Raw genomic sequence first — 15297 nt, 5'->3', positions numbered from 1 at the left:
GGGGTGACATGATAGCAGTATTGCAGTATTTGAGGGGCTGCCACAAAGAAGAAGTGGTTAAATTATTCTACAAAGCACCAGAGGGCAGGACAAAGAATAATGGTTGGAAATTAACCAAAGAGAGAAGCAACCTGGAATTAAGGAGAAACTTCCTAACAGTGAGGACAATTACCATACTTTTCAGAGTACAAGACGCACTCCCCCGCCCAAAAAAATGGGTGGAAATGTCTGTGCGTCTTATACAGTGAATGTTGCTGAAGCCCCGTTCACCTGCCGGTCCCCACCCTTTGGTCTCTGCCTCCCAGTAATTTACCACTTTGCAGCAAACACTTTGGTCAGCCCACCAGCAGGTATAGGCGGTGGCAATCCCTGCTGCCTGGAATGGGCCAAAATATGGGATGCACAGAGGTCGAAAATGGGAGGCATGGAGGCGGCGATAGGTGACAGTGCCGATGGGTGCTGGCGATCCCCGCAGCCTGGAACAGCTGATAGGAGGTATTCCGGGAGGCATCTCCAACCACCGATTGGATCGTGCTAAATTAGGCTGTGCTGAAGCTGACCACGCTGTTTACTGCAAGGAGGCAATTTGCTGAGAGGCAGAGGCAGATTTTTTTTCTTGTTTTCCTCCCCAAAAGCTAGGTGTGTCTTATATTTCGGAGCATCTTATAGTCCGAAAAATACGGTCACCAGTGGAACAGCTTGCCTTCAGAAATCATGGGTGCTCCATCACTGGAGATTTTTAAGAAGAGTCTAGACCAGGGGTGTCAAACTGGATTTCTTTCAGAGACAGATCAGCATTTTAGTTCTCCTCCGAGGGCTGTTGGGAAGCGGGGGGTGGGGGGAAGACAGGATGGATGCTCCTGCAGCACTTTGCCAGCCAAAACATTTTTGCTTGGCAAAATGCTGCTGGAGGCTGTGGAAGCCGAAAACGGGGGCCTCCGTGGGCCCATTTTTGGCCAGCAGACTGCTGGAGGCGGCTGAAAACAGGCCAGTCCTTTAATATTTCCAGGCCTGCCCTGTGGGTCAGATCTGGCCCGCGGGCCTTGAGTTTGATACCCCTGGTCTAGACAGTCACTTATGTGAAATAATATAGGTTCTCTTGATTGAGCAGGGGGCTGGACTAGAAGAACTCCAAGGTCCCTTTCAGTTCTATTCTATTCTAAAATTCTGAATAGATGCTTTTGGAAAAATATAACAGGATATCTTAAACGTTACTTTTCTTAGACAAAAAAAATTATGCTATCAATTTTAATATATCAATCTTTCATTTGGGTAAAAGTGTATTTAAGGAAAAAAGAATGAACATAAACAAACATGTTTCTCCCAAATTAAAAATTAATGCAATCCTAAGAATGATTATGATTTAAGCCCAGTCATTTCAGATTTAAAGATCCAAAATTTTGTTCCCATACATTTTGATTTTTTGACAAAAGAAATCCTCTGAAATGTATAGTAATGATCAGGACAAAAAGAAAAATATTTACATCATTATAAAATAATTATTAAACAAAAGCTTTGGAAGAAAACTTTCAGATATATTCAACTTGTGCATGAATATGATACTAAGAACTGAAATGTTTTTAGGGAAAACAACACCTTGATTCTATTATACTTTTCATATGCAACCTTCCAACTTCTAAGCATATAATTAAAATTTTATGTTAATTTATTCTAATACTTATCTATGATAAATAACACAACTGATAATTGAGGGAATTCTGCTGAAGTTTGAAAGTGACTAAGAGAAAAATGAGTACCTGAGTAGCAACAGACTGTTAGGAGAAAAAAATGGAACCAGGTTTTCTATATATACTATTTACCTTAGTCTGAGCAACACCTCTGCTCAGATTATACAACTATTTACAAACCTCAATTGATTACATCACACAAACCCACTGCCTATTCATAAAGACTGGCAGCATACCTGTTTGCCATCCGTCTCTTCTGTTGAGTGTTCTGTGATGACATCATCATCTTGAATAGTCTCCTTTGCATCTGGTTCTTCCATAAAGACAGGTTTTTCATGTAGTATCCATTTCCTATAAACTTTCACAACCTTTTCAGTTAAGGATATCTCTGTTGGTGGCAGCAAAAAAGCCTAAAAGGGGAGTAATAGATATGAGGAGATTGAACTCAAACTTCTCCATTTACCTGCTTTAATCCATCAAGCTGTCATCCATAAAAGGAAAATCATTATGATGTCATACACAGTTAGGTAACAAAAGCACATCAAGAGTTTAGAGATGGCTAGACATATATATTAATACTTATTTAAACGTATAGCTTTTTTCAACTTTTTCCAATGTCTATGTGATGCCTATACGTTCATTACTCTATCATCAGAGGAGCTTTAATATTTTCAAAAGACATGATTTAGGACAATATTATAGGTTGAAAAACTAAGATAAATGAATTCAAATAATGTGGCATTAATTCTGGCAGAAGAGATATGTGGTACATTGTGTCTGTTAAGGAGCTACATATACATATATATGTAGCTCTTTAACTATATATTGTGTCTGTTAAGGAGCTACATATACATATATAGGTACATGTGGAGACAGGTCTTTTCTGCTGTAGCATCTGCCCCATGGAATAACATTTCCTCTAGAGATCAGACTTGACCCATTCATGTCGCCTTCCAGCAGTTCCTCAAAATGTAGCTCTGTCAATAGACTTGGGGTGGGGGTGGGGGTTCCTTAGGAAAATGGAGAATTAGTGGAATGGCTGTATTGTTTGTTTACGCTCTTTTCTAGTCTTTTAAAATAATATTGATATTTTTATTGTGGAATAGTTTGATGTTTATTTTTAATGGTTTTTTATAATATACATTTGTCAGATAGGTGGCACAAATAAATAAAGTCCTGAGATAAAATTCATAATACTATATTAAATTTAAGTACCTAAAATAAGCACTTATTACTGTACTATATCTTATTAGGTACTTTTTTAAGCTGTGCAATTTTTTAATACTTTCAACCAAAATGATTAAGTAGATATTGGTATCTGTTGTTATTATCTGATGGCAGAAGAGAGTACTTTCAATACAATCTAAAAATATTTGTATTGATATAAATGCAATTTTATGTTAAAATTCCTCAATAAATTTGTTTATTTATTCACTGAAAAATTGGTATTCAATAATTTCCACAAAGAGAAAGGTATGGAACATACAAACAACATACAAACAGATGTCAGTTTATACCAACCTGATGAAATACTTCATTAACAAAATTCACATAATCTCTTGTAGACAAAAATATTTGTTGCACCATTTCATATGCAGATCGGTGTTGCTCTTCAATGCTGCAAAAACTGGAATCACTGAGTGCCCCGCTGTGGTTGATATGATTTTTCTCCTGATCTGATGGGACATTGTTCTCCACTTCAGGATTTTTATCTTGTGCTGTATTACCCACTATCTTAAGAAGATATGAGGAAACAACTATGATAATTTATGGAAATTACTTGAGAGAATTTAGTCTAACTTATTATTAGCAACTAACCCCAGCACCCAAACCACAGAAACCATTGAATTAAAAGTTCAATAGAAAGTACACATACGTATATACACACACACACATATATACACAAACACACACACACATGTACCTATATACATATATGTACACATACACACACACAATTTTGCCTGGCAACCTTTTGGGATTATGCAATGATTACAGCGGTGGTCACTATTTTATCAACAGAAGCCTCTGGACAATTATAAATGATAGCCTGCAGTTAAGTGGCAATTGCCATAACCTGGCCACTAACCCTGCAACGTTCAGTGATTCCATTAGATCAGGGGTGTCAAACTCACATCATCACGTGATATATCAGGACTTTTTTCCTTTGCTAAACTGGGCATGGGTGTGGCCAGTGTGTGATGTATCTGACCTGTGGGGAGCAAAGTTGACAACCCTGCCTTAGAGTATGTAGCAAGCATCCCCCTTTCCTCTCAGTATGCTCAACTGGAACAACAGATACTTATTAATTAGACATATTCAGAATAGGTGGCTTCTTTATTGCAGCCAGTGAAATACATATGCACACAACTTAGACATTCAGGTGCTAATTTTCCATCTCCATTAGTTTAAGCTAACCTGAAATAAATGTTTAATAATAATGCTAAATATTAAAAGGATGTCATTCGATTACTAAAATTGATTACTAGATACATGATACTTATTTAAGTAGTATTTTTCTAAATGAAATTTCTCAAGCTCATGCAAAAGTTATAGTTTAACTAATGTAACTTGGTATTGATTCAATGTCAGAAATGCTAAACTAAGTAACACTTGCAACATACTTGAATGATTCTGGGTAGAACTTCCACACCATTTTTGAAAGTTTGTGGTGCCGCAAGGTATTTCTTTTCCAGAAAAAAATTTACAAGCCATTTTATAAAAGTTACACGAGCATCCAGGTATGGAATGTTTGTACTATAAACATTTCCACCATCGCAAGTTGTACTAACATATACTGATTTGGGGCGCAGGCCAGGGATCCCTGTAAAACACAAAACATTAAATTAAATCTTTAAAAGCCTTATAAATGGAAGTTTACATTCCAGACAGTGTAAATTGGGCTGTCAGGGCAAATGAGGAAAATATAAATGAAGATAATAATGTGCTTTCATAGGCAAAAAAGATCCAAAGGATGGTTGAAGCATACAATAAAGAACTGTACATAGTGAGGGTAATGTGAATTAAGAGAGGTAAAATAAGTTGCATGGGTGGGTTTGTAAAACAAACCTTGACCCTAAATATACTTTTTTTTAAAAAAAAATGTAACCTTAAAATAAATTTTATAAGATAGATCAATATTTTATTAACTTTAAGTTGCAGATCAGAAGCCATGATTTAAAAAATAAGCCTAGCTAGTAAGCCAGTTTCTGCAATTATCATTGTTCTCTACAAAGAGATCTATTTAGCAAAATAACAGAATTGAAAGGGACCTTGGAGGTCTTTTAGTACAATTCCCTGCCCATGGCAGGAGATCCTATACAATTCCAGACAAATTGCTGTTCATTCTTTTCTTAAAAACATCTAGTGATGGAACACCCACAACTTCGGGAGGCAGTCATTGCACTAATTAATTGTCACTGACAGGAAATTTTTCATTAGTTTTAAGTTGGATTTCTCGTTGATTACTTTTCATCAATTACTTCTTGTCCTGCCTTCAGGTGCTTTGGAGAATTATAACAGCCCATTAGATATTGGAAGACTACTATCATGTCAACCCTAGTCCTTCTCTTTGTTAGATTAGATATACCCAGTTCCTGCAACCACTCATCATATGTTTTAGCATCTAGTCCCCTAATCATTTTGTTGCTCTTCTCTTTCCAGAGTCTCAACATCATTTTTATATCAGTGACCAAAACTGGTTACAGTATTCCAAATGTGGTCTTACCAAAGCATTATACAGTGGGCCTAATACAGTACTTTACATAATCTTGAGTCTATCCCTGTTGATGTAGTCTAGGACTACATAGGCTTTCTTGCAGCTGGAGCACACTGCTGGTTCATATTTAAGTGATTGTCTACTAGGACTCCTAGACCCTTCTCACAGTTACTGCTATTGAACCAGGTAGTATCTATTCTATACCTGTGCATTTGGTTTTTTTTCTTGCCTAAGTATAAAATCTTACTTTTCTCACTATTGAATTGTATTTTAATGGATAGCCCCATTGTTGAAGTTTATGAAGATCTTTGTGGATCTTGAATCTATTTTCTAAAGATTTCAATCAATATTAGGGAAAAACTTTTATTCTAATGTTATTAAAATAACTGAGGTAAATAGTTACTTACCAAGCACAGGATTGTAGAGATTGGTTAGTTTTATAAAAGAAGGGAATAAATGAGGAAGATAATACTTTCTGAAGAGGGCAAAGAGAAACTTAAATCCTGTGTTAAGGTTTTCTTTATTCTTCCATTCCACCTTTGCAGCCTTTGCCAGAATTAAAAAAGAACTCAAGTTAAATAAAATAACACTGAAATATTTGTGTAATGAAATATCTACTATACTTTTTTAATGCAATATTTTTTCCTAAGCTTCAACTTATGTTAAATATTATGTAGGGGATAGGATAGGATAGGGCAGGGGAGCGCAGGAATTAGAATTAGAATAGGAATAGGAATAGGAATAGGAATAGAATTCTACATTGGCCAAGTGTGATCGGACACACAAGGAATTTTCTCCAGTGCATAAGTTCAAAGTGTACCTATAAACAGCAAGTAATAGTTCATAGTCATAATCATAGTTACAATCATTAATCGTAAGTTACAAACAATTGATAAATCATAAGAAACCAATAGAAGATAGTAGGAAAGATGAGAAGATGAGAAGATGAGAAAAGATGAGAAATGAGACAGTGCTGTGGGAATTACTACGTGGATACATGAATAAATTAAAGTGTGCTCACCTGAATTACCATGTATTTTAAGAGTATCTGAAGAAAGTAGCAAGTTGGGTCTTCAATCTTTTCACCAGTAGCATGTGGTAAAAGTGGTGTTATATCTTCAGGATATATTTTCCCTAAATAAGACATATAAAGATTTTAAATGATCACACCATAAAATTTGTACTCCCTGATATGACATACAGCTGGAATTATTAATTGGACACAAGCTAAACTGGACAGTTTGGACCAAAAATGAAGAAAGCTCATGACTATTCATTTTGCATTACATCCTTGTAGTGATATTATACTGGCTCCACAAAAATTGAGCCAGAGGTTTACTTTCAAGTCAAACAAACTATTGAAGAAGAAAACTAGGCACTGGCTGTAAAAGATCACCAAGACCAAGTACTGATGCAACTTAAAAATTGGAACTTGGACAGAATGTACAGGAAATAAAAACATGAATATCAAATTAATGTAATAAAAATACAGACTGCTATCAAGGAAAGCATTACATAATCAATTTCTACAAAAGACTGTGGTAAAAGTTTATACACATAAAACTAGGCACTGGCTTACAACTGGAATATTTTTTAAAAAAAGAAACTGAAGGGTCAATTTTGGCTGCTCAAGAGCAAGCTATTCGAACTAATACAATCCAGGTCAGAATTTTAAAAAACATCAAATGATTCAAAGTGTTGATTATACAAAGCTGCTGAAAAAACAATAGATCATATACTCAACTTGTACAAGAAGATTGAAGAAACTGACTATGAACAACAACATAATACAGTGCCCAAAACAATTCACTGGAACATCTGTAAGAATTATCATGTGCTAATAATAAAAAATTAATGGGAACATAGTGTTGAAAAAATAGTAGAAAATGAGCACGTTAAAATATTGTGGGCTTTCCAAATACAAATTAATAAACTCTTGGAGCATAACACACTGGATTTAACTGTGATTGAAAAGAAGAAAGTGAGGACAATTAATGTGGCAATACAAGGGGACAGAAGAGAAAGAACTGGAGAAATATCAAGAAACACAAATCAAAGTTAAAAGATTATGCCATAATTTTTTAATTTTGATTTCCGTATTTTGGTATTTCTCCAATTTCTCCAATTAGCAGCAGTGGTTCCAATGGTTATTTGCATATAGCCTTTAGTTAGATAACTCTTGGAAAATCTGTGCATTGACGAAATTTCCATCTTACATTTGCATATCCTTGCATATCCCACACATACTTTATGATATCCTAGGCTCTTGGGACAAACTCATTGCATATGAAGACCAATATTAGCTAATGAACTGGCAGCTGTGATTTCAGACTGGTGTGTATTTACTACTACTATTACAACTGACAAAAGCATCATCAGTCAATAGCAAAGGGCAACTTTTCTTGGAACAGCATACATCCAATGGCCTTTAACACCATCAAATAACATCTGCCTATCCCAGATCATTTGGGATGGATTTGATAGGTGGATAAAAATGCCAAATCCAGTCCAAACACCTCACTGACTTTGCGAACAATCATAACAACAACAACAACAACAACATTTTATAAATGTGTATGTCACCAACCCTAAATAACTCTGGGTGGTTCACAACAAAGAAATTACAATCAAATCAATAAAACATTAACGCATAAGGATAAAATATGGCAAGCATGATGAAGTAAGGGCCCTTACTCTTCCACATGGCTCTTCTAAACAAGCAATATCTAGCACTTCCCTTTGCATTAACGTACTTAACAGGAGATGTGTCTTTTAGCAGGGTGGATTTGATCTAAATCAAGTCGATTGAAATAAAAATTTAAATCATGATTTAAATCATGGCTTGATTTAAATCTATTTAAATGATAATTTTTAAAGAGCAACTATCATCTGTCCCAGAGCGGCTCCTCCTCTGACCCGCTGTTGACTCACCAACAGTCCCATTCACTTTAATGGGATGGCTGGTGATGCGGCAATGACACAACAAGATGAGGGATGTGGCAGGCAGCAGGTGAGTGGAAGTCCACTAACAGGCGCTGCCATGATGGGTATGAAATGACAGGTGCTCTTTAATATTATATTTATAAGCTGCTTAGAAGGTTTACTTTCATTTTTACTGCTTACCCTTCCCTCACACTTAGAGCCTGATGGTACAGATGCATTTCTCTTCAAACGATCATACAGTTTGCAGTGTACTCAGATTTGCAAAACAATGGGATAAAGGAATATTCCTGAACTTTGTTTTCTGCATGATTACTGTGAAATTGTGTAAATGCATCAATGCAATGCATGTTACCTCAGCTTGCAGAGTTTGGATTCATTGAATGAGTTTACCAAAAATGTAAATATTACAGAATATTCAGTCTCATGCTATATAACTAAGCTCCATTTCATGTTGAATAAATTAAATTATTAATGTATCTTAAATAACAAAATATCTTTGGATAGATTTTTACTCAAAAAGGTTTTATTAAAATAAATTCGATAAAAATAAAAAAAATCCTATTTAAATAAAAAAAATCATTGATTTTTAACCACCCTGCTTCTTCGTCCTCTCTATGCTTTCTTCTTAATCATGACTTTCCTCCTGATTTGGGAAAATCTACATTACTAATATACTACCGTAAACAGTTAAGTCAAAGATTCAATTATGCTATATATCAAGAAGAATTTTTTTCTAATTATATCAAAAACAAGATCCATTTTAATTTTTAATATAACATTTCATATATCAAAATTTATGTTATGTAACAAACCTGTGTTAGCAAGCTCTGATCCAGTCCAAACTTTAGCAGGTGGCATGATTCAATTTTCTACTTTAAGATTGAAAGGCAAATCAATTCAATTTAAGCAATTCTGAGTTTCAATTAAAAGCTTGGACCATAGAATGTAATGGGAAAACATCCTTTTAATGACTGCAGCTGCTTCATTTTTTGGCATAATAATGGAATGAAAATTACGGGACAGTAATTCCTGCCAAGTTTCAGCCAGACACCTTCAAGGATTTCACTACAATAAACGCATTCCCTGTTTAACTCTTTTAAGGCATTAGGAATGAGGAACAAATAGCACAGCAGCTTCAATTGTCCAGCAGAGCCTATAAAGAAACTGCATAGAATAAATGCATAAAGTACCTTACTGCAACATAAAAATAAATGCTTTGAAAAACTGTGAAAAAAAGCTATTGCTTTTCCACCTGCTTTTCTGGGCCAGTCCAGACATACTGGCATAACACATTGGCAAGGACACAAAGTAATACCAATTTACACTCATTGGACGAGTGTAACCTTTATATGCTCTACACACTGTCTTTTGTCATGGCCATAACTGGTTGGCAAGCTGGTTGGTAAGCTTAGTATCTTAAGTGTTTAATTCAGGCATTTCTCAAACTACAATAACCACTCAGTGAAATACAAAAAAGTAAGAGAGTTCCCAAGAGTAATCTTCTATAAGACACAAAGAACAGAATAGTGTTTGTTAATTTATTTATTATTTATTTATTTGATTTCTGTAGTCACCCATCTCATTAATGACTCGGAGCGGCCTGTATCATAAAAACATACAAATAATTTTATAAAATAAAATGATACAAAATAAATATATCTGATTGCTATGTAATTCACATTCCTTGGCTGATAAGACTTGTAACATACCCAACCTGTTGAACCAAACTGGACAGGTAGAAAGACCAGAGAACACAGTCTCTTATAGCTCCCAGCTAAAACCAGAAACATAATCAAAGGTGTATCACACATCCTGGACAATGATATTTCCCTTTCAAAAATGTTGCACAATTGACCAACTAGGTACTATAATCAGGCACCAATACTGTAACCAAACTCTATGGAAGATATACCGATAGCAATAGCACTTAGACTTATATACTGCTTCACAGTGCTTTACAGCCCTCTCTAAGTGGTTTACAGAGTCAACCTATTGCCCCCAACAAGTTGGGTCCTCATTTTACCGACCTCGGAAGGATGGAAGGCTGAGTCAACCTTGAGCCTGGGGAGATTCAAACTGCCAAACTGCTGGCAATTGGTAGTCAACAGAAGGTAATTCTGTCCACATAACTTGTTGCAACATTACATCAGGGCCTAATAATATCACCCACAAAATGAAAAGAAGAATATTTATTTTAAGGAAGTGAGAGGAACACAGATTTCCTAAATGAATAATTAAAAGTGTTTTAATTTCTGCTTAAAGCTTTTTTCTATAGACACATTAATTACAACTATTATTCAAAACTGCAATTCATGTCAATTGACTAATATTTCATTAGCATAGTAACTTTCACTATCTAGAAACCTAATTAAAAAATCAGAAGAATGTAATAACTAACCATTAGGAAGACTAGAAGGAGGGCTGATGAGTGTATCGAGTGTACATGGACCTTTTGAAGATATCACTGCAGGAAAACCAGGCACAAGACAAGCAAAAATTAACAGCTGCTCTTCTGCACAATTAGTCTGGAGAGCTTGCAGCCAAAGAAGAAATAATCGTATTCCTTCACATCTTATCTGAAAAGAAGGCATATTTTAAAAACCAGTATAAAAATAAATATTCACAAAACATGTATTAGAAACCATCACATTTTAAAACGAAAATGAAAATATTATAAACAGTTCATAATCAGACTTCAGATCTTAATGAAAATTCTATATGAGAAGGCTAATTATAATGTCAGTTTAGCAGATTTAAAAACTACACAATTCTCATATTATTATGTGTCATCAATTTTTTCAGTTGAAGAAACTGATTTCAGATTGATTTCTTCAATTTCCTAATTAATGTAATACGATTGTTTTTCTTCTTGTACACAACATATGTATATAATATACCTATATGCTGTATATAAAATTTAAGTAAATACCAAATCTTCCTTTTGTTTACCAACATATTTATTTGAAAAAATTGCAAAATCTTTTTGTTAATTACTATATTGTGGATCCTTTAATAGTGATATATGAAAATGTCAATTTACACCAGCTTAACATTTGTTACCAAAAATCATAAATAGTCATGATCAAGATAAAGAACACAGCACAATTCTTGATTTATTAACTATGAATCAAGAAAATAGTAAAAAATCCAAATCTGAACATTTGCCAGGGTAAGTTTTACAAGTATCTTGAGTCTTTTATCTCCTTATACAGACCAAACTAAATTTCTTAATAAATGTACTTTCAGCTTCTACTCAGTTTTTCTTAGTAATATTACAGTAATCTGAAGGCTCCAATACCAAATTAGAATTCCCAGTTAGAATTATATAGAACAGCTTCTAAACTAATGAAAAAAACAGAACCAAACAAAAACCAAACAATAATATATAATAGGCTTATCTCTCACTGGACCGTAAGTTCATGAAAAACACCTGACTACCACTATTTCAGAACTAAAAATTCAAAAAAGAATTTTAGAGATTATATTAAGTGAAGATGAAAATAAAGGTAATAACATAACAAACAATAGCTATAAGAAAATAAAGTCCTGGATTTAGTTTAGAATAACACTGAAATCTTATGTGGATTTCAGGCTGTACAAGTACAGCTTAATCTTTCAGTTTTTAGTCTACTAAACATTTCTCTACAAGAGCCACTAGAGGTTGCTCATTCTCTACACATATAAGGATATTCTGCAGAGGTAGTTTTGAATCTGTCCCAGCTGCTCTTAACAAGTTGCCAATTTTTTTCCCAATGTTATGCCTTTTGTTTCTGGTGCTGTGGTTTTTTTCTCACATGATTTAAACAGTTATTTTCCTAAGCTCTTTAGTTTCCTTCTGCACCAAATTAAAATTTATTTTAAGTATATCAATTTAACACATATTTTGTGAACCTTCTTATGGATCACATTAAAATAAGGAACTCAAAATTAGTTTTTTCTCTTGGCTCAATTCCACCAGGAAGTTTACGGGTTATATTTCTTTCTGAATTTTGCCAGCTGACATTCAATTGGATTATCAGCCAACTGCCTCTTCTAAATGCCTTTTCTGATGCAACCTAACTTTCAGGAAGAGAAATAAAGTTGTCTTTTTTTAATCCCATAAGTGAAGCATTTTAATGGGTGAAACTGAAGGGGAAGTCTGTTTTTTATATATTTACAAAGCATACTAGCTCCCCAAATGTTTTGACTAATGCTACTGCTCACCAATTCCTGTTAACAAGCAATTCAGATGTAGTTTTTATCAGCATACAGACAAGAAGAAACTGCAAATCACTATTTATTCATCTTTTATCAGAAATGCACAAAAAATCCTTGGACAGTCAACAGCCATAAAGTTGGGGCCATGACTTTGTAGGAGCAAGAAGGAATCTATCTATATACCTGAATCCATCTATCTATATGAATCCATCCCTCTATCCCTCCAATCATCCATCCACTACAGTATTGGGCAAAAGTGATTACTAAAAGTTATTTCTATTACTAAATTTGCAGATGATACAACAGTGGTGGGACATCTTGTGTGTGTGGGGGGGATGAGTCTGCCTATTGAGATGAGGTAGAACGTTTGTTTTCATGGTTTGGAGACAATAACTTGGTCCTTAACACAAATAAGACCAAGGAGTTTATAGTGGACTATAGAACGAATAGATCAGACATCCAGCCCTTGCTTATCAATGAAGACTGAGTGGAGCAAGTGGCCAGTTTTAAGTTTCTGGGTGTTATCATAAAAGAGGACCTGACCTGGGGCACTCACATTGCAGCACTGGTCAAAAGGGCCCAGCAGAGATCATACTACCTGAGACTTCTCAGGAAACAACAACTGAATGAAAAATTGCTGGTGGCCTTCTACCACTGCACCATATAGAATATTTTAATTTATTGCACCTATGTATAGTTTGCCAATTGCACAGTGGCAGATAGGACAGCACTCCAGAGGGTCAATGTCATTGTCCAGAGGATCATTGGTTGCCCTCTCCCCACTTTGGAAGAGCTTTATAGCTCCTGCTGCCTAACGAAAGTTCAAAACATTCTTAAAGATCCATCTCACCCTTTTTTGGAACTATTACCATCTGGCAGACGGTACAGGATAATAAAAACAATAGGCTGAAAAACAGGTTCTATCCCAGAACAATAACCATATTGAATTCTACGGTATAGTGCAATATCAGGTTTTCAATTTCAATTATATAGAATGTAAAGGATGTATGTTTGTGTTTTTACTTTTATAATTATAATGTACACTGAAGACAGCATTTAATTTTGTTGTGCCAGGTGCAATGACAATAAAGTAAACTAAACTAAAAGTCCTCTACCCACTTTCCAAAAACACCAATTGCAACTGATCACTCAGGAAGGATGTAAACAACCACAAAACAGTGAACTCTTAAATCTTAAAACCATTCTGAAGGATATCATTAAAAACTACCAAGTGATCCGGGAGAATCAGGACAGTGTCCAGAGATTATTCACAAGGGCAACTAACGTTGTCTCAGTACTATCACCCAACCCTGAAGTTGACTGAAAAGAGTCCAGATAATTTCCTTCATCAAAGACCCTTTGAAACTAAGTGCCTATCACCCTCAACAACCTTTTCTAAAAAGGGTAGACGGGATATTGAACACAACACTGTACAAGACTAGCCTACTGAGAAGGTGGCAAACCACTCTCAGTTTCAAGGCAGGTGAAACCACCTCTTCCTACAAAGAACCTATCTCAAATCCAACTCTGAGTGAAGCCAAGTGTCTTTATCTAACAGAGAACTTTTAGTCCAACCTAATGCCCAAGATAGGAATCCCTATTCCATCCCGGGTTAATGGTTATCCAAACTTTTCTTGAAAACCTCCTGCAATGGAGCACCTATGACTCTGAGAGGCAAGCTACTCCACTGACCAATTGTTCTTGTTGTGAGGAACTTTCTCCTGTTCCAGGTTGGATCTCCCTCTGATGAATTTCTACCCACTGCTTCTTGTCCTGCCCTCAGGTGCTTTAGAGAATAAATCAACCCCCTCTTCCCTGTGACAACCCTTATTCAGAAGTGGCACTCAAAACAGGACCATTTACCCAGCTATCTATCTAGTAATACATTAAAAGTGAAGTGAAATCATTATGTGTCTATAGAGATTCTCAGTCATCCAGATCATGGTTGTTCCCCAAGGTGTTTTTTCAAAAGGCAACTGGACTTTTCAAGACATTTCACTTCTCATCCAAGAAGCTTCTTCAGTTTGAAGAAGTTTCTTGGATGAGAAGTGAAACATCTTCAAGCAAAACAAAGAAAATCCAGTTGCCTTTTGAAAAAACACCTTGGGATGTGAAATCACTATGCTGTTCTAATCACCATAGTATAAATACCCTGCAGCCACCCAGAACACCAGAAAAACCATCTATATAACCTCATCCAACAAAAAGGCTACTCATATAACTTTACCAAAAAGTGACTGATTATGCAAATTATACAGGATAATCAACACAAGCTCTTCATCTTTTGCCAGCAGTGCTCTAGACATCTCTTCCATTGTTTCATTTTCCAGAGTTTCTTGGTAAAACAGGGAACTTGCAGCATCCATGATCATAGAAGTACACACACTCCAAGAGGGCTTTGTCTCATGTTCATTCCAAGCCATTACTAGAGCATTGACCAAACTGCGCATCAGAATTTCAAAAAAAAATATCTCTGATTTCCCTCTAAAAGCTCATTAGGTTCATTAGTCACTGGGCAGGCTGATTGAATAGGTCCCACCTCCCTGATATGTAGGGCAATTGCAGAGAGTTACAGGACCAAGGGGTATGATCCAGGGTCAAGGGACTAATATGAACCTGTGAACATGCGAACCTCAGATAATGATGCTATTGTCCCAATGGTTATTATGCAGAGTGAGTTGGGCTCTGAGTAAGTTGGACCACTTCTATAGGGACCATGAACTTCTGAGCCATCTCTGACTCTGGGGTCAG

The 15297-nt window shown here is 35.5% G+C and overlaps 1 protein-coding gene across 1 annotated transcript in view; it reads right to left on the bottom strand.

Annotated features, from left to right (window-relative positions):
- Positions 1-15297, bottom strand: part of RALGAPA2 (Ral GTPase activating protein catalytic subunit alpha 2) — a 194481-nt gene that overhangs the window by 166632 nt on the left and 12552 nt on the right. The window contains exons 6-11 of the mRNA XM_058176610.1: positions 10748-10925; positions 6428-6540; positions 5814-5952; positions 4313-4512; positions 3210-3422; positions 1925-2098 (exon numbers count right to left, since the gene is read on the bottom strand). Of these exons, the coding sequence (XP_058032593.1) occupies positions 1925-2098; positions 3210-3422; positions 4313-4512; positions 5814-5952; positions 6428-6540; positions 10748-10925 (1017 nt within the window). The remainder of the gene's footprint in view (positions 1-1924; positions 2099-3209; positions 3423-4312; positions 4513-5813; positions 5953-6427; positions 6541-10747; positions 10926-15297) is intronic.

The sequence above is a fragment of the Ahaetulla prasina genome, chromosome 3 (assembly GCF_028640845.1).
Source record: "Ahaetulla prasina isolate Xishuangbanna chromosome 3, ASM2864084v1, whole genome shotgun sequence".
In the NCBI taxonomy this organism is placed as follows: domain Eukaryota; kingdom Metazoa; phylum Chordata; class Lepidosauria; order Squamata; family Colubridae; genus Ahaetulla; species Ahaetulla prasina.
The sequence above is the reverse complement of the archived record's forward strand: the minus strand, read 5'-3'. Positions and strand labels throughout refer to the sequence as shown.